We start from the raw sequence: 26,993 nt of genomic DNA, 5'->3' as shown, positions 1-26,993 counted from the left end.
ACCATCCACAAACGCCGCCTCGGTGTGATCGCGGCCCAAACACACGAGACAGCGCCTGTGGCCGTCTGAAGCGGAGAGCACTCTACCGCATCCAGGAACGACACAGGGGCGGAAAGGCATCTTGAAAAAGACGCGTCCTTAAAAGGACATTCAACGCCGCTGTGTTTGCTCTTTTAGAGAAAATTACTCTTTCAGTAAAAAACTCTTTTAATGCACAGTGTATGTGTGTGTGTGTCTGCGCTGTCGAAGCGCTCAGGGGCAACAATGCACGTCGTGCAATGCAAGGAGAAAGCCGCTGTTGTGCGCCGTCAAGATCCAACAGCATGCAGATCGTCAGAGGAAACAGGAACGTTAAGTGGTGTGTAACTCGCAGCAAACTGCAGACAGACCATCGGCTCCGAAGAAATTTTCTGACTAAACTTCCGTATTTGCCCCGCTTAAATACCCGTATGTCCGGGGGCGGGGTATGCAAATACTGACTGCCAACTAGGTCAGAGGTGAATATCGGCGCTCAAGAGAGACCCCTAGGGTCGCTTCTCCGACACAACGTGGAGAGAGCGACAGAAGGGGAAGATGTAATATTGATTGTGTTAAAAAAAACGAATATCCTAAATGTATGGGCTTCTAAATGGTGCTTTAAAAGAAGATGAAATGGGAATATTCTGAAAAAGAATGGAAGAATATTTCAATATATTATATTTGATTCTCTTTATATCAGTGCACATATTTGACTCCTTACAAAATGTCTTTAGTTACATGAACTGTGCCTTCAAAATGTCCACGAGGCTATGCAGATAAAGCCGAATTATTCCATATATTTTGGATGTGTGAAAGATTAGAAATATTCTGGAAGAATATAAACTCAGGAAAAACGTCCCTTTTTCTGGACACTATTATAAAAATTATTTAGTAAAAATCCAAATAACTTTACAGATCTTTATTGTAAAGGGTTTAAACAATGTTTTCCATGCTTGTTCAATGAACCATAAACAATGAATAAACATGCACCTGTGGAACATTCATTAAGACGCTTACAGACTGTAGGCAATTAAGGTCACAGTTATAAAAACTTAGGACACTAAAGATACTTTTCTACTGAATCTGAAAAACACCAAAAGAAAGATGTCCCTGCCAGGGTCCCTGCTTATCTGTGTGAACATGCCTCAGGCATGCTGCATGAAGGTATGAGGACCTGCACAGGATCGGTACATCCGAATATTATCCTGCGGGACAGGAACTGGATGGCAACAACATCTGCCCGAGTTACACCAGGAACACACAATCCCTCCAACAGTACTCAGACTGTCCGCAATAGGCTGAAAGAGGCTGGACTGAGGGCTTGTAGGCCTGTTGTAAGGCAGGTCCTTACCAGACATCACTGGCAACAACGTCGCCTATGGGCACAAGCCCACCTTCGCTGGACCAGACAGGACTGGCAAAAAGTTCTCTTCACTCACGGTTTTGTCTCGGGTCCGTCATGGTCTGGGGCGGTGTGTCACAGCATCCTCGGACTGAGCTTGTTGACACTGCAGGCAATCTCTTTTTATGTTCATACAGATATTTACACATGTTAAAGGGCACCTATTATGGCATTTAAAATGTTCCTAATATTGTTTTGGGAGTCCCCAACAACAGTTTTACATGCATGCAATGACAAAAAACACTTTTGTTGTCTTATAATATGCATTTATGTTTATCTGATTTGCTCACCGACTCCCAAATGATTCGTTCAATGACTCATTTTTCCAAACCCCTCCTTTGTGTGACGCTAATCTGCGGTGATTGGTCAGATGACCCAGTCATATTATGTTAGCGATCATAGCCCAAAGTTCGGTGGTAAACACCCAATCAGTTATTGTTTGCGTTAGCCCAACGCATAAACATATTGATAAAGCACTGCATTACTACAAGTTATTGCTCTGTTCTTTATGACAACTCCAATAACATCGACAAACATTTCACATATTTAAAAAAAAATTGACATTGAAGACCTAGAAGCTGCGCTGAGCGTAACTTACACAACACACACAAATACTTATTAAGCATGCTAAAAAACACATAAAAGCAACAATTATTAATAATACTTACAGGTTGTGATTCGGAGGAGGAAGCTGATCCAAATAAACTTGGTACTGAACCTTCCTTCAGTATCAACCGGCTCGCGAATCCACACTTGAAAGCATTCATGTTCCTAAAGCTATCGTCATTAAAATGACGTGAACACAGCACAGGGTTCGGGCTATACTTGTGTGGTATAGTTGTAAATATAGCCACTGATTCTTCACATGCTCGTCCCTGGGCAGTGAAAAAAATGTCGCTTTTGATATGCACTTCAGAACATGATGTTTTCAAGTTTTCCCTGGTGTCTGCACGTGCAATGAGTGGGCGCGGCCAATTTGATGATTTTTCGTCTTGACGTCACAACGAAAAGGAAAATGACTCATTGGAAAAACAATTCATTAAATTGACTCAGAGTCAACTCCTACTTTTGAGAGACAATAACTTTTTTTACGGTGAACTTTCATATATAAAACTTTGCAGGATGTTTTTGTTCACTTAAATCTGTTACACACTACATGAAAGGTAATTTTCAAAATTCCATAATAGGTGCCCTTTAAGTTTGCTGAAAATAAAAGCAGTTGAAAATGAGAGAACTTTTTTTTTTTTATTTGTAACATTGTCATCAGTCTTAAAGAAAGGCAAAATATTAATAGATCCTCAACTGGCATTGTTGGGAGATTTGAACTTAGTAAATGAGGCTGACTCAGAAAGAAGTCTGTTATTTATGATTGCAGCTTAAGTATATAAAAAAGTTTTCAAATAGTCGACCAGAATGGGAAAAAAAAAAAGATGTACAATATTTAAGAAGACAACCTGAGAAATTTGCTAAATGTGCACACCAACATTAGGTAAAACAAATTCTGAAGGATGTTTGAGTGTAAATGGATATGAGCTTTTAATCCTGTTCTCTTTACTACGTATAAGGTAATCTGATTGTTATGCTTATCATTTCATATCTACCCGGTTTATGCAATGGAAAAGGGGGAGGTTTTTTTTTGTATGTAATAAACTGAACAATAATAAAGGAGAAACAATAATGGCTTTAAAGTTTTATCAATTGACAATGGCTTGAATAGTATTTATCAATTACATTTGTTTACAATAAAACTAAATCAATGTTTGGTGTAGCTACCATTCTCAAATATTGCACCAATTGTCTTTGAGGGTTTGACTGTTTTAGCTATACCCATTACAAGCAGGTGCATTAAATGAAGTATTCAGCCATGCAATCTCCTTAGACAAACACATTTAGTAGAATGGGGCCCTTTTCTGTTAAAAAATGACAATGAACCAGTGTATAAAGGAAGGCATATAAAGAAATCAATCAGAACCCATAAAACTGGGGATGAAGTCTATTTTAACATAAGGCTGACAATTACATGTATATGTGGTATTTTATCATATCTGAATAACTAAAGGATTAAAATGTTTAATTAAATGAAGAAAAAAAAAGTTTACATTTGATCCTGTTTAATTTTATTAATTACAACTGACTTCCCAATTTAAATAATTGACTAAAAATGTCAAGCTACGCCCATTCCATTAGTGTTAAGAGTTTTTGTTACACCCATCCCAACCCATTTCAAATAAAGACCCAGTTGTTTATTCTCAGTATAATTTTTTATTTGTTTGTTTGTGACATGCCTATATAAATCCAGTTTCAGGCATTTTTCCCTTATCAGAAGGCTACTTCTATCTGTTCACCTATCTACACACTCAACATGCTACAAAGAGAGCTGAGTTTGATGATTTGTAAGTGCTCATCTGTTTGTTTGTTTTTGTTTAGTTTTAGTTTTTTGTTTTTTGTTTTTAAGGAGCCCTAAATTCTTTTTTGTAAATATGTGACTGTAAAAATTGTATTTACTTGTTTGTTTATCCTTTTGTTAGTCCTGTTATGCTGAGAATATGACACTTTTTAAAGTCACAAACGTTAAAAGTTTTGAATGTATACATTTTTATTTCTGTTGAATGTTTCAGTGCTGCTGCTAATATGCCAACAAGGTAAGGGCTGCTTTTACATGCCACTGTAAAATGTACAATCAAGCTTAAATAAAAGTCATCGTTTTAGGATGCATTTAATCTTTCATTCTTACAACTTAGTGACATCATAAGATCTAAATTACTGTTTGTCTCTCTCCAGGTTTCAAAGCAGTGCAACACATCACCTGTGGGGAAGATACCACCACCCTCAGCTGTGGTTAGCTCTTGTTTAACACATTTATTTACTGTTCTTTCATGTTTCACTATTATTCTCAAAACCTTTTCCCACAATGAGAAATGTGAACAAAATGAAGTTAAGTTTACTCTATATCAACAGCTGAGGGAACCATTCAAGTGTTTACAGCCAAATTTGGGCTTACAGACAGCACAGTCTGCTCTGCTGGACCATCTGAAGAGCTTTCAGAAATTCAGTGCACCCAGGATACGTACCATAGTGTGGCCAACATGTAAGAGCATTAAAGAGCTAAGAGACATTAAAATTACCTACTTATATGCACTTTTAGTATTCTTCTTTGTATTCACAAAATTCAATTAACTGTCATAGATGTGATGGAAAACAGAGCTGTACCTTTAATTTGGACACCAACGTTTCTTATGGTTCCTGTGAAGGAAATTACAAATACCTGAATGTGTTTTACATCTGTTTACCACCAAGTAAGTTAAACATTTGACACACTAATACATCCAATTGATACATTCTAGACTTAACTAGTACTCGTAAATGTCCTAATAGATATTTAAATGCGTTGCTTAGTAATTGATCTTGGCTTTTACTGACATTTTTTAATTCTGTACAAGTAAAAAGAAAACGTCTCGGGTTACATGTGTAACCCTTGTTCCCTGAAAAAGGCGGAACGAGATGTTGCGCTGCTAAGCGCTAGGGGAACAGCTCTTGCTGTGAGCCAAGCTGAAATAATGTGTGAAACACGTCAATGAACATTGCCCGGAATTTATAGCCTCGGCTGATGTAATTATTAGATGCACCTGTGGCCAGGCTATAAATGGACACGTCACCAGGTGTCGTCAGATACTTCTTTTTGAAGAGCAGTCCTGGGACGTCCCAGTGCGGCAAAGCAGCGCAACATCTCGTTCCGCCTTTTTCAGGGAACAAGGGTTACACATGTAACCAGAGATGTTCCCTTTACAAAAGGCTTCACTACGATGTTGCGCTGCTAAGCTTAGGGGAACGCAATACCCATGCCGCCGCGACTTGGGGCTGTCCGGACCCCTACGGTTGTGCAGTGTACTCACAAAAACGCGAGAGGTCTCAGACATGAGCTTGAGATGTCGACTCAAGGGCATAAGAGCCCGGAGTAGCATAAACATCTAAACCATTAATTTTTTGATGAATGTGTGCGGAGAGGACCAGTCTGCCGCATCACAAACTTGTTCAGGCATGAGCCGAGATGTCGACTCAAGGGCATAAGAGCCCAGAGTAGCAAAGCATCTAACCCACAAAGTTCGATGAATGTGTGCGAAGAGAACCCTATCGCAACACAAACTTGTCATAAAAACTGATGAATGTGAGCGGAGAGGACCAGCCTGCCGCATCACAAACCTGTTCAGGCATGAGCTGAGATGTCCACTCAAGGGCATAAGAGCCCAGAGTAGCAAAGCATCTAACCCATAAAGTTTGATGAATGTGTGCGAAGAGAACCCTATCGCAACACAAACTTGTCATAAAACTGATGAATGTGAGCGGAGAGGACCAGCCTGCCGCATCACAAACCTGTTCAGGCATGAGCTGAGATGTCCACTCAAGGGCATAAGAGCCCAGAGTAGCAAAGCATCTAACCCATAAAGTTTGATGAATGTGTGCGAAGAGAACCCTATCGCAACACAAACTTGTCATAAAAACTGATGAATGTGAGCGGAGAGGACCAGCCTGCCGCATCACAAACTTGTTCAGGCATGAGCTGCTAAACCATAAAATGTGATTAGTGTGTGCGGAGAGTGCCAACCTGCTGCACCACAAACTTGTTCGGTGTCAACTCAAGGGCGTAAGAGCCAAGAGTGGCAAGAACATCCAAACTATAAAGTTTAACGAATGTGCGCGGAGAGGACCAACCTGCCGCACCACAAACTTGCTGCAGAGGGAGACCTCTAGCCAAGGCTTTAGAGGAGGAGAGCCCTCTGGAAGAGTGCGCCCTAAAACCTACTGGCGAAGCTTGACCGCGCGCCTCGTAGGCCCGGGCAGTAGGTCCCTCACCCAAAGTGACAACCCGGTCGCGGCTTCAAAGTGAAGAACTGCTGCCCTGACTTTACGCCACTAGCAAATGCGGTGGACATAATTCTGAAGGGCACAGACTGGACAAAGTCTGAGTAGTCTTAGCTGCTCCGGCATTACAAACGGCAGGGAGCAGAAGGCTTAGAGAATGACTGGCCAAGGGTCGAGAAAGGCACCTTGGGCAGGTAGTCAGGGTGAGGGTGCAAAGAATGCTCTTGGTCCTACCTGGGGCAACTCAAAACAGGCCGGCAAAAGAGACAGAGCCTGTAGGTACCCAAGTCTCCTTAGAGACGTAATTGCCATATGAAAAACCATCTTGAGAGTCAGAAGTCTACCAAACGCTGACTCTAGAGGTTTTAAAAAAGGGGGGGTCTTACCCTATGAAGAGGTCCTAGCAAGGATGCCTCTTAGAGGGCACCCCGCCCACCAAGGCGTGGCAAGCCGAAGTGGAGGCCACATAGAACCTGGCAGTGGCGAGGCAAGTGCCCGCTGACAGTTCTTTCCACAGAAAATCCAGAACTGAAGCAAACTGGCAGTTAGCAGGTTCTGTAATTTGAACTGATTAGAAGGAAACGCATGCAGGCGCATTGGTGCCATGTATGCGCCACCACGAACAGCACCCCGAGGGGGAACTGGGTGACTCGGGAGAAGTAGAGGAGACATTGCGCTATCAACAGAGGCTAAGAGGTCCTCTTCTGCCCTGTAAAATCTACCCAGATCAGTTCCAAGGGAGGGAGCCCTAGCACTTGCAATGGTCTCGATAACTTCAGGAGAAAGCCCTGTGAACCTCAGTTGGTACCCTACAGGGGCCAAGCATGAAAGGTTTCACAATTCGGGCCGGGGATGAATATGCCCCCTGAGCCTGAGAAAGAAGGTCCTACCTGATCGGAATCGCCAAAGGCGAACTGTCGAGGAGAGATATTAACTCCGAGAACCATTTCCTGTTCAGCCAGCGCAGTGCCATTAATAGGAGGCAAGACCCTTGTTGGTGAACATTGCCAAGACTCCCGGGAGCAGAGAAACCGGGGAAAGAAACGCATACAGACGCATTCTGGGTCATGTATGTGTTTTAACGTCCAGACCCAAGGGGGCTGGGTGATTTCAGGGAGAAGTCGAGGAGACATTGTGCTATTCATAGAGGCGAAGAGGTCCTCTTCTGCCCTAAGATCTCACCCAAACTTGTTCCAAGTGGAAAAAGCCCGGCATTTAAAAAGGTCTCGATAACCTCAGGAGAGAGCCCTGTGTCCCTCAGTTGGTACCCTTAGGGGCCAAACATGAAAGATTCCACAATTTGGGGCAGGGATGAAATATTGCCCTGTGCCTGAGACAGAAGATCCTTCCTGTTCGGCACCACCAAAGGCGAGCCGTCGAGGGAAGAGATTAGCTCCGAGAACCAAGCCCTGTTCGGCCATCGCGGTGCTATCAGTAAGAGGCAAAAACCCTTGCTGGTGAACTCTGGGCAACTACTACCTTAGGGTGGAGTTCTTAACTCCCCCGTTGGTATTTTCTGTCTGGACCGTAAATCTGCTCCCATATACAGGCATCCAGGGATATAACTGCCTGAGTGACAGGAGCTTGCCCTGGGCCCTAAGGAGAACCCAACGTGTCAGAAATACAGCTGACAAGAACGTGGGTCTCCTTGATGATTTATGTAAGAGGCTACCGCTGCATTGTCCACCAAGCACCAAGACATGGCGGCCTCAGGAGGAGGTATTTCAGGGCCAGAAATACAGCCATCAACCCGAGACAGTGACTGTGACAACCGAGCTGATGACCCTCCTATCCCCTTAAGCTGGACTGACCACTTAAGGCCGCTACCCCGCCCATCAGGGAGGCGTCTGTCGTTAGCAGCCTGCGACAACAAGACGCACCAAGAGTGGGACCCAAGGCAGAAAACCGGGGTCTGAACCACATAGAAAGGGAACGAAGCCTGAGGCGCGTAACCCTATTTAGCCTAGGGGTTTTGTCTCATGAGCAGAAGGTCCAGAGGGATTACTGTGGACGCCTTCTCCCGAGACCTGGAAATCATTGATACTGATAACAGTGCAACCTTGCCCTAGCCTGACTTTGCTCAGGGTGATCTAAATGGACTCAATACTAGCGGGAGACAGTTGTGCCCGCATTGAGATTGAACTCCATATGATGCCCCGATAGACAGTGTTCTGAGTGGGAGAGAGGACGCTCTTCTTGGCGTTGAGCCTCAACCCCAGAGAAACAGATGAGCTGAGACGATGTCCCTGTGCTGAACTGCCAGTTCCTGGAACTGCGCTAGGATCAGCCAGTCGTCTACATAATTCAGAATGCAGATGCCCCGAGTCACAAGGAGCCAGCGCTACATCATGCATTGTGAATGTGCGGGTAAAAGGGCTAGGCTGAGAGAAAGAACCTGACCCTGGAAGACTTTGCCCCCAGAAGTGAACCTCAGGAACTTTCCATGTTGTGGCAGAACTTCTAAATGAAGCATAGAAGTGCGTCATAAGATCGATGGTGACCAGCCAAACGAGTTGTAGGGCTTGAGACACGACCGTCTTAACAGGCATCATCTTGGACTTGAACACCCACGGGTAGTTCAAGCTTTAAGATCTAAGCCAGACGCCACCCCTCACCCTCCATGGGAAACGGGAAGTATTTAGTGTAATAGCCTAACTCTCTCTCTGGAAGGGGAACACACACCGTGGCCCCTTTAACCAGGAGATTGATTTTTCTTTTTACATAAAAAAGAAATCCGTTTCACAGTAGTGAGAACAAAAACGGCGAGTGAATTAAATCCTGACGCGCTTATAAGACCCACAGAAAAGAATTCATCCGGCAGAAGTTTCCACGCTGCCGGGATCTATGAGGTGGGTATTATATTTTAACACTTCCTGTTGAGGGTTAGTCGGGTGTTTCGCGTCCTGAATAACATACAGGAACAGCGAAAACACCCAATTTTGACGGAAGCCTCTGCAACCCGAAACACCAAGAGGTTGCGGGAATGGAGGGGCTTCGAGGGCGCGCAGACTGTCACCAATCCCTGGGAGGAGCAGCATAGCGTGCAGAGCAGCATAGTGTGCAGAGCAGCACCAGCCTGACCTGCTGCTTAATAAGCCCTTCCCACTAAAGTGGAGGTTGTCCTACAAGGCTTTGAGGGGAAAGAGGGCTTCTAAGTGACGATGCCGAGCCCGGCAGAGATAGCCCGCAAGCGTCTCTTCGACCGGCGGCATCACTGAATACTGCCGTGCCTCAGCACCCACGATAGTCGAATATAATGACGCCGAGGGTATGTGAACACGGAAGAAAAAAAAATAAATAAATAAATAAATATATATATATATATATATTTTTTTTTTTTTTAGGGGTTCTCCATGAGCGAAAAGTTCTTCATGGAGGTTATCAAAGAAGGGAAGGAACCCATGAGGCGTTCCCTTTCTTAGACTGGAAGATAAAATCTATCCCCTAATTTGGAGCGTTTGGGGGGTCTCTTTTTCGCGTGGCCATGACCAATCTGGCAACCGCACGAGTAACAACATCGAGCAATTCCTCCGTAGATTTTTTATCGCAGACGGAAAGCTCGGAGGCGGGAAGAAAATCGCGATCCACCTCATGATCCGAAGAAGCGTCGAGATCATGTGAAGGAACAGCTGGGTTTGGGGAGAGAGTGAGAGAAAGGGATCAACCCGTCTCTTGCTCCTCAACCAAATCCATTCGAGAGTGCTGACTCCTGGCAGCAAGCGAGGCGAGCACGACGCACTCTGCCTGTTAAAGCAAATCGCAGTGCTCGCACCCACCCTGCTGCAACGCGAGAGCAGCGGGCTCTTACCCCCAAACAAACAGCAAAAACTGATGTGTGTCATCTTCAGCTATAGAGCGAGAAGAGGGGAACACGCACCGTTTGCTTTCAGTCATTCTCTCTTTTTAGAAATATATATATATAATATTTTCCAAACAGAAGAGAAAAGAACAACGTTCACTGCACACTGTCTGATTCTATCTCCTAACAGAGGAAAGAAAGATTTGACAGCGTGTGTGAAACACACAGAAACAGAATCGCTCTGAAAAAAGAGTTTCTGACGACACCTGGTGACGTGTCCATTTATAGCCTGGCCGCAGGTGCATCTAATAATTACATCAGCCGAGGCTATAAATTCCGGTCAATGTTCATTGACGTGTTTCACACATTATTTCAGCTTGGCTCACAGCAAGAGCTGTTCCCCTAGCGCTTAGCAGCGCAACATCGTAGTGAAGCCTTTTGTAAAGGGAACATTAAATGTAACAATTGTGGCATCACTATTTCTAAATAGTGGTTTATCTCTCGCTCTCGCTCTCTCTCTCTCTCTCTCTCTCTCTCTCTCTCATTGTTGAACAGTAAAGGAACTTCTCACCTGTGATGGGAAGACTGCCAACATCACCTGTGGTTAGTTCTTTACATTTTATTGAAACCTTGCATGTGTCAATGTTTTTTTTTTTAAGACTTCTTTTACACAACGAGAAGATTCATGTTAGCAAAGTTATGTTAATTTTACTCTTTATCAACAGCATATGGAAACATTAAAGTGCTTGAAGCCAGTTATGGCCGTACAGACAGCACAACCTGCTCTGCTGGAATTGATCCTTCAGAGCTCACGATTGGTCAGTGCACCGAGGATACATCCATCAGTGCTGTGGCTAATAAGTAAGAACTAGTGAACACAAAGTACATAAAGCTGAGAGACATTAAAATGCTACCTTCAACTCTATTGTCTTCTTTTGGCATTTTTGTTTGAATTCACTGTTGTTTTTCAATCGTGTCATAGGTGTGATGGAGAAAATAGCTGTTCAATTCCTGTGGGGAATACAGCTTTCACTGAATCCTGTCCAGGAACTTACAAATTCCTGAAAGTATCTTACAAATGTGTACCTGAAAGTATGTTAAATATTTGACAGTGTTATACACTAAATTGAACCTACATTTTCTTAAATTAATAGTTCACTCAAAAATTAAAATTCTCTCACCATTTACTCACCCTCATGCCATCCCAGACTTTTTTATTTTGTTGAACACAAAGATTTTTCAAAGTTAATGGGTACCAAAATTGACTTAAATATTGATCTGATTCTCTCCCACACCTCATATTGCTTCTGAAGTCATAGATTTAACCAGTTGAGTCAAATGGAATACTTTTATGCTGCCTTTAAATGCTTTTTTAGAGCTTAAAAAGTTTGATCACCATTCACTTGCATTGTGAGGACCTGCAGAGCTGAGATATTCTTCTAAAAATCTTTGTTTGTGTTCAGCAGAAGAAAGTAAGTCATACACATCTGGGATGGCATGAGGGTGAGAAAAATATGAGAGAATTTATATTTTTTCAGTATTGCTTTAAAGGAATAGTTCATCCAAAAATGAAAAATTCTGTTATAATTGACTCTAATTGATATTTAGCTCTTTCTTGTCCATACAACTTGTGGACAGTAAGTCAGTAACATTTTACAATAAGGTTAAATTTTTTAAACATTATTTAACTACATTTGTTAACATGAATAACAATGAACAATAGTTCCCCTTCTGTCGCTCTCTCCACGTTGTGCCAGAGAAGCGACACTAGAGGTCTCTCTTGAGCGCCGATATCCACCTCTGCTCTATGAAAAAAGGCCAATGAGAAGTTGGAAGCCGGTATTTGCATGTCCCGCCCCCGGACATACGGGTATTTAAGCGGCGCAAATACGGGAGTTCATTCAGAAAATTTCTTCGGAGCCGATGGTCGTGCCTGCAGTTGCTGCGTGTTACACACCGAGTTCCTGACATTCCTCTGCTGCATGCTGTTGGATTCTACGGTGCACAACAGCGGCTTTCTCCTGTTTGCACGGCTGTGCATTCCTGCCCCTGGGTGCATCGACAGTTGCAGATTAAAAAACTCTCACGAGTTTTTTTCATAAAAGAGTGATTTTATTTAAAAGAGTAATTTCCTCTAAAAGAGCAAAACACAGCGGCGTTGAACGTCCTTTTAAGGACGCGTCTTTATAAAGATGCCTTTCCGCCCCTGTGTTGTTCCTGGATGCGCTAGAGTGCTCTCCGCTTCAGACGGTCACAGGCGTTTTCTCGTGTGTCTGGGTAGCGATCACACCGAGGCTGCGTTTGTGGATGGTTCATGTTCTCACTGTGAGAACATGACCATGACAACGTTGCGGTCGCGGCTTGCTTACAACCGTAAGCAAGCCACTCCAGCTGCCCCCCGCATTGCTCCTTCTTCCCACGGGATTGAGGACGATGCGGTTGGCGATGGAGGCGATTTGGGGATGGCAGAGGGTGCAGCTCCTCCGGGTACGCCCCCTCGGACCACCCGCACCCCGGCATGCTCGTTGACTCCTGTCCGTCTCTGAGGTGACGGCGACTCACCTTACAGCCAGTCCGCCTACCCTCCTGACACCGAAGCCGATGAGCTCGCCGCGGCATCGGAGGGTGCGGATCTGACGCTGAGGACTCCCCTGGGCTGCTGCTTTCGGGCCTGCACACCCAGGCTGAGGCCAACGCGCAGATGACCGACATGCTTTCCCGGGCAGCCACTAGCGTGGGCTTGGATTGGAACCCTCCATCCTCCCCACAGCCATCACGGCTGGACGACTGGTTCCTGGGGTCTGGACGCTGCTCACAGCCTCGTCCCACCCCAGTCCCATTCTTCCCGGAAGTACATGATGAGCTGACGTCTTCGTGGAGACCACCCCTCTCCACTCGTCACACCGCCACCTGCTCATCCGCCCTCGCCACCCTCGACGGCAGAGCGCACCATGGGTGCTACGGCGATTCCCCAGGTGGTCAGGGCAGTTGCGCTCCACTTATGCCCTGGAAGCCCTACCACCTGGCGGGGCTGCCCTGTACTCCCTTCCCGGACCTGTAGAGCAACATCCTTGCTGACCGCAAAGGCCTACAGCACCACCGGACGAGCCACTTCCGCCCTGCATGCCATGGCTCTCCTGCAGGTCCATCAAGCCAAGGCACTACGAAACATGCACGGGGGTGGTCCTGATCCCGACGCGCTGCAGGAACTGTGCTCAGCTACCGACCTCGCCCTGAGAGCGACGAAGGTCACAGCGCAGGCGCTCGGGCAGGCGATGGCCACGCTCGTGGTCCAGGATCATCAACAATGGCTGAACATGGTCGAGATGCGTGAAGCAGACAAGACTCGCTTCCTCAACGCTTCTGTCTCCCAGTTTGGCCTCTTCGGCGACACCGTCGAGGACTTTGCCCAGCAATTCTCCCTGGTGAAGAAACAGACGGAGGCCATCTCTCACATCATGCCTCACCACAATCCTGCCACTATGGCTCATGCCCCTTCTGCTCCGCCTCAACCCAGGCCCAGCTCTCAGCCCCAGCCAGCCACAGGAAGCCGCCTGTCTCCAAACCCCTCAGGACCAATGCCCCAGGTGCTCCTGAGACGACCCAGGGACCAAGACATTAGCCCAATGGAGGGCCGGGAGGAGAATCTTTTGTTGAATTTATCTCATTTGCCGCACCCCCCTACACAGGGCTGGCCTGCAAATGCCGTTCTCACTCTGCCGCCACACCTCAACAATCTCGGCACGCTGGACGCAGACACTCCGCCCTCAGCCCCATGACTGTTCCCCGGCCGGCCGGTTCTGACAAGTCCAGAGGACGCTGCTACAGGACATCCTTCTAACGTCCGCGCCTCCCGACGCCATACTACCTGCGAAGCCCCGCCGGGTATGTAAAAAAATAATCGTCCCCTAGGTGCCCCTAGCACAGAGCTTAGATGCATGACTTTCACTTCCCAACCAGTCACGCTGGCTGGCCCGGACCATTCGACTCAGTTACACAATTCAGTTTGCCAGGCCCCCGCCCCCTTCACAGGCATCTGCTTTTCCGCAGTACACGGTGAACATGACAAATCCCTGCGTGCGGAAATCGCTACTCTTTTACTCAAAGACGCGATAGAGCCTGTCCCTCCAACCGAGATGAAGAAGGGTTTCTACAGCCCTTACTTAATCGTACCCAAGAAAGTCGGCTGCTTACGACCGATATTGGACTTGCAAGTTTTCAACCGGGCCTTGCACAAACTCCCGTTCAAAATGCTCACGAAAAAACACATCTTAACTTGCGTCTGGCATCTAGATTGGTTTGCAGCGGTAGACCTGAAGGACCCGTACTTTCACGTCTCAATTCTGCCTGCCCCTGTGGTTCGCGTTCGACGGCCAGGCATATCAGTACAAAGTCCTCCCCTTCGGCATGTCTCTGTCGCAGAGGCAGCCCTTGCCCCGCTCCGAGAAGCCGGCATCCGCATACTCAATTACCTCGATGACTGGATCATTCTGGTCCACTCCCGAGAGTAACTATGCAGAGATCAGGTGCTCAGGCACCTCAGCCGTTTGGGGCTTCAGGACAACCGAGAAAAGAGCAAACTCGCCCCGGTTCAGAGTATCTCTTTTCTCGGCATGGAGTTAGACTCAGTCTCAATGTTAGCACGTCTCACCAACGAGTGTGTGCAGTCAGTGCTGGACTGCCTTGCCACCTTCAGGCCAGGCACAACGGTCCACCAGCACCACTGAGGTTGATGCATATGAGACCGCTTCAGCACTGGCTTCAGACTCAAGTCCTGAGACGAGCATGGTGCCACAGTGTGCACCGGATAACGATCACCCCCGCCTGCCACCAAACATTTAAACCCTGGACAGACCTCTGCTTTTTAAGGGCAAGAGTGCCCTTGCATCAGGTGTCCCGACGTTTCTTGGTCACGACCGATGCCCCCAGATCAGGTTGGGGCACCATGTGCAATGGGCACGCAGCCGCGGGCCGTTGGAAAGGGGCCCCGCTGCGCTGGCTCATCAATTGCCTATAGTTGCTGACTGTTTTTTTTTTGCCCTGAGGAACTTTCTCCCATTAGTTCGAGACAAATATGTCCTAGTCAGGTCAGACAGCACCATTGCGGTAACATACATAAATCGCCAAGGCGGCGTACGATCATCTCTCGCCCATCGTATCCTCCTTTGGAGCCAGCAGCGACTCAAGTTGCTGCGCACCACTCACATCCCCGGTAACCTCAATGTGGTAGCGTACGTGCTGTCATGACAACGCTGGCCCGGTGGAGAGTGGAGGCTTCACCCCTAGTCGGTTCAGCTGATTTGGGAACGATTCAGCAAGGCCCAGGTAGACCTGAGGAAACACCTTCTTTCTCAGGGACGGGGCACGCTCTGGCATCCGCACACAGACCTCTGGAACCTCCACGTCTGGCCCCTGGACGGAACGCGGAAGATCTAGCTGGTCTACCACCTGCCGTCGTAGACACGATCAGCCAAGCCAGAGCCCCCTGTACCAGGCAACTTTACGCCCTGAAGTCACACTTGTTCACGAATTGGTGTTCTTCCCGGGCTGAAGACCCACAGAGGTGCGCAGTTAGGTCAGTGCTCTTATTCCTGCAGGAGAGGTTGGAGGGGAGGCTGTCCCTTTCCACCTTGAAGGTGTATGTCGCTGCTATGGCCCACCATGCCGCAGTAGACAGCAAGTCTTTGGGTAAGCACGACTTAATCATCAGGTTCCTAAAAGGTGCCCGGAGGTTAAATCTTGGGATCTCACAGTGGTACTCGCGGGCCTTCAGAGACCCCCCTTTGAGCCACTAGAATCATTTGGACTCAGGGCCCTCTCTCTAAAGACTGCCTTGCTGATCGCGCTCGCCTCCATCAAGAGGGTCGGGGACCTGCAAGCATTCTCTGTTAGCGACATTTGCCTGGAGTTCGGTCCGGCAGACACACATGTGACCCTTGATTAGGGTAACCAAAAGGATTCAGACGACTTTTTATGGGGCATTGGGGAAGGGTACGTGCAGTCTGACACAACTGGTCGCCTTTGCACGTAAAATACCTGCCCACTCTTGTGTCAGCAGTACGCGTACACGGCTCAGCACATGGCGTGATTTGAATTGGACCCCTAGTGTCGCTTCTTCGACACAACGTTGAAGTGAGCGACAGACGGGGAACGTCTAGGTTACGGATGTAACCTCCGTTCCCTGATGGAGGGAACGAGACGTTGTGTTGAAGAAGTGACACTAGGGGTCCAATTCAAATCACGCCACGCGTGGAGCCGTGTACGTGTTATGTAATATGAACTAACAATGAACAATTGTGTTCCCCTTCTGTCACTCACTCGACGTTGTGTTGAATGTAGTGACACAAGGGGTCTTTCTTGAGAGCCTCGCGTACCTCTGAACTTGAGAAAAGGCCAATGAGAAATTGGCAGACAGAATTTACATGTCCCGCACCCGGACATACGGGTATAAAGGGAAGCGGGCATACATCTGTCAGTCAGATTTTTTCTTCGGAGCTGAGCGGTTGTGCAGCAGCAAGCTGAGTCTCACTACTGTTCCACTCACCTCTGTTGGTGAAGCAATGTTGTTGGATCTACGGCGCATCACCAGCGACTTTCTCCTTCTCTGCACGCTGTGCAGTCTGCGCCTCTGGGCACTTCGACAGTGCTTCTCTCTAAAAGAGGGTTTTCCTCCTAAAAGAGTTTACACAAATAGCAATACACAGCTGGCATGGAACGTCCTTTTCAGGACGCGTCTTTGTAAAGATGCCTTTCCGCCTCTGTGTAGTTCCTGGATGCGTCATAGACACTACCTCGTGTGCCTGGGTAGCGATCACACTGAGGCAGCGTTTGTGGATGGCTCATGTACTCACTGCGAGAACATGAGCATGGCAGCGTTGCGGTTGCGGCTTTCATTCCTCAAAGTGAATGCCACTTCAGCTGCCCCCAGCATCACTCCTTCTTCGCACAGGATTGAGGAGGACCCGGCTGGAGATGGAGGCTATTTCGGGATTGCAGCGGGCTCTGTTTCACCAGGAAAATCCCCACAAACCACCCACACCCCGGCACGCTCGTTTGCTTCCATCCGGGCTCGAGGTGAGTGCAGCTTGCCTCACGGCCAGCCTGCGTTCTCCCTCGAGCCCCCGGAATTGGATGATGTCACCGCTGTATTGGAGAGTGTTCAGACGTCTGACGCAGACTACATTTATGATACTTTCATGGTGCTTTGGCATCCTTTTTGAATCATGAAAGTGCCAGTCCCTAGTCATTGTAATCCATGACCACATGATGACAGAATTTTATTTTTCAAATATCCATTATTGTCCTTTGAGATATTTAGATATGTTGCTTAATTTCTGTAGTTGACCATTACCGGCCAATATTTTTTTAGTGCTTTACACACTCACATACGTTAATTGTCAAAGTCAAACTTTAAATATACATTTAGTATTTCAAGAAGTGGAAAAAATTAAATGTGCGGCATCGCTACATCTAAAAGGTCTGTTTGTCTCTCTAAATGTGTAACAGCAACGGAACATGTCACCTGTGAAGGAGAAATTGGCAGTCTCCACTGTGGTGAGTTTTCTGGGATTCATTAAAATATTGCATTTGGGTGTTTAACAATTACTCTTAAAACCCTTTTTAGTACAATGAGAAATTATATGTAATACAAAATCAAATGTAGGTAATGTCACTCTTTATCAACAGACCAGGGAATCAAAGTGTATGCAGCCAATTATGGGCGTACAGACAGCACAACCTGCTCTGCTGGAAAACCAGCTGATCAGGTCTCAAATGTTCATTGCACCCAGAGTTCAGCCATCAGTGTGGTGGCCAATCGGTAAGAACAGTGAACATCATTAAAGAACTAAGAGACATTAAAATGCTATCTTTCCTTGTTTTGTATATTTTTGGTATTCTTCTTTGCATTCACTTTTGTTATGTCATAGATGTGATAGAAAACAGGACTGTTCCATAGATGTGAATAACAACATTTTTAAAGATCCCTGTGGAGGAATTTACAAATACCTGCAAGTCTCTTACTATTGTTTGCCACCAAGTAAGTTGAAATCTGACACCAGCTGCAGTATGTTTCCATCCAAGTTGCAAATTTAATCTATGCAAATAAAAATATTTCAAAGACAATCCTTGTTTCCATCCCATGTGTTCAAAAGAATATAATCATCACTTTCAGAAAAATTGCAGCCAATGTGATTCTTTTATTAATAAAATACTCACTCTAAACACTCTAAAGAACTTTGTCTCATATCTGGGAGCAATAGAATGTTACACAGTTCTGGGAGCGCTATATGTGCATTCCTCCATTATGACTTTACCACGTGGATCTAATAAAGCTGCTCTTCAGCACAGTTCAAGTTTGTATTCCACTTATTTGTTCTGCAAACTCAGGCTTTGGATTTTCAAGACACCATTATTTCAGGATGACCAGAGCAACATTTCAAATGCGATGATTGGGCTACTGGTTGGTCCAGTAATGACTAAATTAGTCAGTCACATGACTTTTGTGATGCACATCTTGTATTCTTATAATCAATTTAATAGGAATTTATTCACTAAATGTGTTTCCATCATACTTTATGCTCATTTCTTCTTATCGAATAAAAACATTATCCATCTCAAGTGAGCTCATAATGTTTTATGCGCATTTTGGAGTTTTTTGTGCATCTTAGTGTTTCCTTCTAGCAGTTTTTATGTGATATCCCAATATATGCATAAAAATATGTGGATGGAAACCCAGCTAATTTTTTACAGCTTAAGGAATAGTTCACCCCAAAATGAAAATGCTCTCACTATTCACTTTCCCTGATCCCATACCAGATATGTATGACTGTCTTTCTTTAGCAGAACACAAATTAAGATTTTTAGAAAAACGTTGAAGCTCTGTAGGTCCTTACAATGTAAGTACATGGGTGCCATCAGGCTGCTGGCTGTTTGACGGACCAAAAGGCAGATTTAGGCAGCATAAAAGTAATCCACATGACTCCAGTCGATCAGATAATGTCTTCTGAAGCAAACCGAAATGTTGGTGTGAGAAAAAAATTGATAATTAAAACTTTTTTAACTTTAAAAAAAACAGTTCTTGTCAGCAGTCGACACATCAGTGACATAAGCACTATGGCGCATCAATGCGAGAAGTCGGAAGCGTGCGCTTTGTATGCAACAGAGGAACGAACATCACACAAGAGTTACTTCATTTCAAGCAATAATTTCAAGTTAAAAAACATTCTAATTACTTTCTTTCTTACACCAAGATATCGGTTTGCTTCAGAAGACATTAATTTATCGACTGGAGTGGTGTGGATTACTTTTATGCTGCCTAAATATGCCTTTTGGACCGTCAAACAGCCAGCAGCCTGATATCACCCGTTTACTTACATTTTAAGGACCTACAAAGCTTCAACATTTATTAAAAAATCTTAATTTGTGGTCTGCTGAAGAAAGATGGAATCAGGGTAAGTGAATAATGAGAGCATTTTCATTTTTGGGTGAACTATTACTTTAACTAGTACTAAATGTCCTTTTAGACATTTGAATGTTTTGCTTAATTATTGAGGTTGGACTGACCAACATTTTCTTTTTTTTATTATTATTATTTACTCTCTCATGTAATTCCATTTTCAAAGTCAAACTTTAAATGGAAATGTCACAGTGTGGCATTGCTACACCTAAATAGCTAATTTCTCTCTCTCTCTCTCTCTCTCTCTCTCTCTCTCTCTCATTGCATAACAGTAAAGGAAATACTCACCTGTGAAGGAAAGACTGCCAAACTCACCTGTGGTAATTCATCTGGATTTTATAAAAAACAAAACTTGCATTTGCATGTTTTACAGTGATTCTTAATGTTTTTTTTTTAGCACAGTGAGAAAATATTTGTTAAAATCAAATGTAAGGAATGTCACTCTTTATCAACAGAACAGGGAACCATTAAAGTGCTTGCTGCCAATTATGGGCGTACAGACAACACAGCCTGCGCTGCTGGAAGAACTCCTTCAGAGTTCTCAAATGTTCAGTGTACCCAGGATACGATCGATGTGGTGACCAATCAGTAAGATCAGTGAAGATCATTAAAGAGATAAGAGACTTTCTAAAAATGCATGTAAACTTTTGGTATTTTTCTATGCATTGTGTGTGTGTGTGTGTGTGTGTGTGTGTGTGTGTGTGTGTGTGTGTGTGTGTGTGTGTGTGTGTGTGTGTGTTTCATAGATGTAATGAAAAACAGAACTGTTCCATTATTGTGGGGAACACAGTTTTCACTGAACCCTGTTTAGGAACATACAAATATCTGGTTGTTTCATACATTTGTGTCCCACCAAGTAAGTGAACTCTATTGCCTTTAAATGGTATTAAATCTCAAGTTAGTTATTTTCACATGTCCCTTGTTGTATGTTGTTATGTTTATTTTTGTTGTAATATTTCATGCTGCTATTTTGACCAGGTCTCTCGTGAAAAACAGATTTTAAAGGAATATTCCAGGGTCAGTACAAGTTATGCTAAATCGAAAGCATTTGTGGCATAATTTTGATTACCACAAAAAATAATTTTGACTCATCCCTCATTTTCTTACAAAAAGTAAAAATGGAAGTTACATTGATTCACTTACATGTACAATTGAAGTGAATGGGGACAACTTTTGGAGGGTTTAAAGGCAGAAATGTGAAGCTTATAATTTTATAAAAGCACACAATAATTCTTCTGTTAAAACTTGTGTATTATTTGAGTTGTTAAGTTGTTTTAATTGTCGTTTTTACAGTCATTTTAGGGTTTACAGCAGCACATCTTCATGGCAATGAAGTTGTAAAATTGGTGTTGTGAGAATCACCTTGGCACCAATTGAAATGAACTGGGCCTCATACAAGACACAAAAGAAATTCAACGATCAGCCACTACATTAAAACCACCTGCCTAATATCGTGTAGGTCCCCCTCGTGCAGCAAAACAGCTCTTACCTGTCGAGGCATGGACACCACAAGACCTCTGAATGTGTTCTGTGATATCTGGAACTAAGACGTTAGCAGAAGTTCCTTAAGTTCTGTAAGTTGCGAGGTGTGACCTCCATAGATCAGACTTGTTGGTCCAGTACATCCCATAGATGCTCAATCGGATTGAAATCTGGGGAATTTGGAGGCCAAGTCAACACCTTGAACTCTTTGTCATGTTCCTCAAACCATTCCTGAACAATTTTTGCAGTGTGGCAGGGCGCATTATCCTGCTGACCAAGGCCATTGCCATCAGGGTATACCATTGCCTTGAAGGAGGGTACATGGTCTGCAACAATCTTTAGGTGGGTGGTACATGTCAAAGTAGCAACCACATGAATGCCAGGACCCAAGGTTTCCCAGCAGAACATTGCCCAGTGCATCACACTGCCTCCTCCGGCCTGCCTTCTTCCCATAGTGCATCCTGCTGCCATCTCTTCCCCAGGTAAACGACACACACACACCTGGCCGTCCACATGATCTAAAAGAAAACGTGATTCATCAGATCAGGCCACCTTCCATTGTTCCATGGTCCATTTCCGACACTCACGTGCCCATTGTAGGGGCATTAGGTGGTGGACAGGGGTCAGCATGGGCACTCTTACCAGTGTGCGGCTATGCAGCCCCATACACAGCAAGCTGCGAAGCACTGTGTGTTGACAGTTTTCTATCATGGCCTGCATTACGTTTTTCAGCAATTTGTGCTTCAGTAGCTCTTCTGTGGGATCGGACCAGATGGGCTAGCCTTCACTCCCCATGTGCATCAATGAGCCTTGGGCGCCCATGACCCACCCTGTCGCTGGTTCATCGGTTGTCCTTCTTTGGACCACTTTTGGCAGGGACTAACTACTGCATACTGGGAACACCCCACAAGACCTGCCGTTTTGGAGATGATCTGACTCAGTCGTCTAGCCATCACAATTTGGCCCTTGTCAAATTCGCTGAGATCCATAGGGCCCAATTATACTTCACACAAGTACGAGAATGCAGATGCGAGCGCTTTGCCAACGCATGGCCAACGCGCGGTCCCGTTGTACATACATTACGTGACCTCTTGCGTTGCTTGCAAGTGAAATGAGGGACTAATCAAAATGTATTTTTGTGGTAAACAAGACTGTGCCACAAATGCTCTCGACCATTGATCTTAACTTGTATCGAACCCAGAATATTCCTTTAATCTCAAGGGACTAACCTGATAAAATTATTACTCAAACTGATACAACAGTCCTGGTTGTATAACTGATGATTGTGTTTTGCTTCTCCTCTCTCCAATAAAATTCCAGAAATAATTACAACTTGTCAAAATCAACATGGTACCATTAGCTGTGGTAAGATTCTTCTCTGCTTTTTATTTATTTATTTTTTTCTACAATTTTTTTTTATTTTCATTATTTTGTGCACTATATTATAATCAAGACAACAATGAAAACTTTCAAGCAACCTGATTATGACTGACCTGATTGGACCTGTGTTTTAATATTTATGTGCCAATGGTCATAAGTATGAGTCTAGTATAATTTTAAATAAAATATTTTTTAAAATAGTTTTTTTATCTTATTAATTACATCATATGGCTACAAATTTATGGAATTAATCACAATTAATCACATGTCATATTGGCTTTGAAAAGCAAAGGAAAGAAATTTTAAATAATTTGAAGGCATTACATTAAGGCAGACTGAGCATTGAAAAGAGATTACAAAAAGTGGCTTAAAAGTTAATATTTTATTTTTTACAGTATGTTTACAGTATGTTTACAGTATGCCTGTGTTATTTCTGTATTATTGAACAGAAGCCTAAATCACTAGCCTACAGTCCACACCAATCCATTTGGCAAATTTAGTTGTCAGTCTTTTGGAAGTACACTTAGAAACTCTTCACACAGGACACGTATTCTGTCAGCAGTATTTTTAATTGCTTGGCTCTGTACACGCATCGGATGGATGCTTTTGACTGTTTTTTCATCTTGCTGTTTATCGGCATCTCTGCTCTGTTAATGGATTTTATTGTTGTCTCATGCCACGAAAGCTGTTTTTTTTTTAAAGAGGCCATGATCTGTTCCATTCTGCTACACTTCATCTAGCAGTTAACGCAAGAACGCATCGTGTGAATGGCTCTGATTGGTCCTTAATACAGAATTGACATACGAGCCTGGCATGATTCATTTTAAACATGTTATTGTTTGTGTAATTAATCGCACTAAACACACAGCCCTATTAAAATACTAAAGATGCTGTAACATGCTAACTCATTAATATCAATATCACAAAGTGATTTAAAACATGTTTTGTGTTGTTTCAGAGGGAAGTCGTACAATTTCAATTTTATATGCTAATTATGGGCGGACAGATCGTTTGACTTGTCCTCATTCCAATGCTGATGCCATATCCTCCATATGCTACTCTCTTCAGACCAGGACCCTGCAACTTTTGTACTGTTGCTAAGTATTATACACATGCATATACAAGAATGCTCACACTATTAAATGCTCTTCAGTTAAATTTAGTTAATTAAAAGTGTTTTTATATAATGTAATGATAATAAAGTCAACTTGAAAATAGTCCCAACTTCTATTTTTCTGTATTTAGGTGTAATGGAAAGAATACATGCAACCTATATGCTTCAAGTTTACTTTTTCTTGATCAGTGCCCTCACATCTACAAATATTTGGAGGTGTCATACATTTGTTTAAGAGCATGTGAGTATTTTTAATAGCTTATAAGTTACTCTCCCACCTCTTTTTGCAACTGCCTTGTTGATATGATTTAGATGTCATTTCATGATGTGATATAATAATATATTTAATGATGAGCTAATGAATGTGTGAAGTTTTGGTGGCACACGTACAGCAAACTTTGCAGCTCTTTAATTTATCTTAGCTAGTTAAAAGTGTTGTGGATTCTGCCATCTCTGTGAAAAATCACTCTCAAAAATTTGAGTTTTGATGCCAGAAGATAGACTTTATTATCAGAGATAACAAGCCGAGTTGTCCTGCAGATACAACTGCCGAAGCTGAGTTTGTACTCACTTAAATACATATCATCTACCAAGGTGTGGCTAATACACCCAATACATTTTGTTTTGTGTCCTCAGTCTGTTATTTTTAAGAAGGGAACCTTCTTAAACATCTGGAACCTCTTTAAGGGGATCTTATCCTATATTTTCGCTAGTGTCAAAACATGAGACTCAAGTTTACATATATGATTATCATATGTGATCATTTTGAGGATCCTCATTTTCATACACCCACACAGTAAAATACATGCTTGACCATCAGAAATAATTGTAGAATAAAAAGGCAATATCTTAATTGATTATACTTGATTATTTTATATATAACCTGATAAAAATATTCCACAGAAGTTATCTAAATGTAGATGGAAATGTTGCCTTAAAAATACTTCCCACTTTAAGCTTGAAGATCATTGGTAAAATCATGACTAGGTTTCCTTTTAGTGAAATTTTACATTATTGTGAAAAGGTTATTGTCTACATTTAAGTGCTTTTATTTGTTCCTATGTTTCAGAATGTATGTAGGTTCATCACTGAAAACATCTACTGTACTTATCTCGAACTCTGTGACCTATTAAGTGGGGAAGAAATCTTCAAGATTCATATATTTTATCTGTTTTCTTCATGCGATTTTAAAAGTAAACTCTTAAATGATTTAATATATTTAACAAGATTTGCTATTTTTCTACAGTATGTTTCAACCATCTGGACAATATTATATAATCATTCAATTACCCATATGTAAAAACTGTTGTATGGTAGAATTGTGGTATTTAGGTTGCTCAGTTTGATATTTCTAGATGTTTGTTACATTTCCATACATGCACTACTATCTTATGTTGTTATAATAATAATACTTTAAACATCATTGTTAGAGTGCTTAGTTGGAAATAAGACCTTATGTTGGTTCAACAAACTTATCTTGAACTGCATTTGTGTATTTTGTCTTTAACAACTGATGATGAATGTCCAATAAATTAGTTTCAGATGCAAACTCTTGGTCTGAACCTTTGAGCATTTTTCCACTTCAATATGGAAAATGATGCCTTCAATACGGGATGTTTTCCTGTCCACCCGGGAGGGGGAGGTCTTGATTTCGGACAAAATAACAGGAAATCCCAGCTAACACTGAATAGCTGACAACTGGATGCAGAAGTTCCATAAATGTAGTCTTTACAACATTTATGCATTATTTTAAAGACCTTTGAAGCCATGCAATAGGTTTGTTGGATTTTCAGTCTAACAGACTAAAATTTGAATTGTTATTCATTGAAAGTTTTGTCAGTTAGCACAAGCTGTGTTACATGCGTTCAAGAGTGTTATTGAGAGAAGTATCAGTGTCTGATTCATGAACTAATTAATCTTTGGAGTCAGACTTCTTCAGTGAATCAGTTGATCTGGTTTATGAACCAATATGAATGATCAGTTCACTCAATTCTGACGCAATTATCCTGTCGCCGTTTTTAACACCTTTTTGGTGGTTGGTTATCACTGAAACTTAGTTTTCATTCAGCCCCTCATACAAAGACGAGTGCACAAGTGATGAGTAGAAGGACAACATTTCATATATTTTTTGTGGTGCTTTTGCAGCCTTTTTGAAAATGCAAATATTTATACTCACTTATATTAATTGCATGGGGAAAATTACCTGTGCAGTTCTTCAAAATGTCTCCTTTTGTGTTCCACAGTAGAAAGAAAATCACTCACTTGAGGGTAAGTAAATTATGACAGAATTAAATTTTTGAGTAAACTATTCCCTTTAATCTTTCTTGGGAAAAAATGTAGGTGATAGTTTTTCACTATATACCATAAAGTGCCACTACGTAGCATTTTTTCTTGACAGATGATATTTGCACCCTGGTGCAAATAATGGTATATGCTATTTACACCCCAGTGCAAATAGTGGCAAATATCATTTGCACCCCAACCCTGATGCAAATAATGGTAGATTGCACAATTGTGCAAATAGTATCAGATTCTATTTGCACACATATTGAAATACTAACATACAGTATGGGCATCACTGCAGTGGGTTTATTGTGTTTATTTAGAGTCTCACAGACACACAACATTAATCCCTACCCCTAAACCTAATCTTAACCTTACCTTAGAAAAATTACTTTGGATTTAGTACAGTAACCATGGTTTTACCATGGTATTTTCTTTTTATTTTACAATAACCACAAAATTAATATGGTTACTATATTACCACCATATTACTGTACTAACACCATGGTTAATTAAAACATGAAAACGTTTTGTTTCTGCCAAAGAACAAGGTTACTACAATATATATATATATATAGTTATTGTGTCATATATGTGATGGAAAACAGAGCTGTTCCCTTCACAATTTTTGGTGAACCCTGTCCAGGAACTTGGAGAGGGTTCACCAGAATACCTGAAAGTGTCTTACTTTTGTTTGCCACAACGTAAGTTAAATATTTGAAACAATTATACACCAAATTGATCCCACATTCTAGACTTAAATGGATAGTTTACTTAAAAAAGAAAATTCTATTATCATTTACTCCCCAGTCATGTCAAACAAAATACTGATGACTGTTCCATATGGCAAAAAATTTGACTGTTGCTCTATTTCTTGCATTAACAAAGAATGAGGACTGAAGCGTTCAAACTTAGTTTGAAAGCTTTGTTTACAGAGAGCAAGAGCGGGTGTCAAGATTTTCAGTGAATATCTGTTCCTCACACAAAGTTATTTTATAGCTTCAGAAGACTTGGAATTTAGCGCACGTCATATGGACTACTTTTGTGTCGTTTTTGAAGCTTCAAAAGATCTAAAGAAAATATTTATTCTAATCAGATGAAAAAGATCAATCACATGATGGCAGAATTTTCATTTTTGGGTGAACTATTTTGTACTTGCTTGTTTTGATTATTGGGGGGGCTTACCTCTCCCCAGTAC

At 43.0% G+C, this 26,993-nt stretch overlaps 1 protein-coding gene across 1 annotated transcript; it reads left to right on the top strand.

Annotated features, from left to right (window-relative positions):
* Positions 1-3,751: 3,751 nt before the first annotated feature.
* Positions 3,752-25,055, top strand: LOC127628390 (rhamnose-binding lectin-like). The gene is made up of 18 exons (XM_052105113.1): positions 3,752-3,813; positions 4,039-4,062; positions 4,202-4,258; positions 4,379-4,508; positions 4,607-4,716; positions 10,635-10,682; positions 10,805-10,940; positions 11,062-11,171; positions 17,586-17,633; positions 17,766-17,898; positions 18,008-18,117; positions 19,809-19,856; positions 19,992-20,124; positions 20,283-20,392; positions 22,339-22,383; positions 23,357-23,486; positions 23,644-23,753; positions 24,582-25,055. Coding segments are annotated over exons 1-18 (1,515 nt in total). The 5' UTR covers positions 3,752-3,782; the 3' UTR covers positions 24,584-25,055.
* The last annotated feature ends 1,938 nt before the right edge of the window (positions 25,056-26,993 follow it).

The sequence above is a fragment of the Xyrauchen texanus genome, chromosome 35 (assembly GCF_025860055.1).
Source record: "Xyrauchen texanus isolate HMW12.3.18 chromosome 35, RBS_HiC_50CHRs, whole genome shotgun sequence".
Lineage (NCBI taxonomy): Eukaryota > Metazoa > Chordata > Actinopteri > Cypriniformes > Catostomidae > Xyrauchen > Xyrauchen texanus.
Note: the sequence above shows the minus strand (reverse complement) of the source record. Positions and strands in the feature narration are given on the sequence as shown.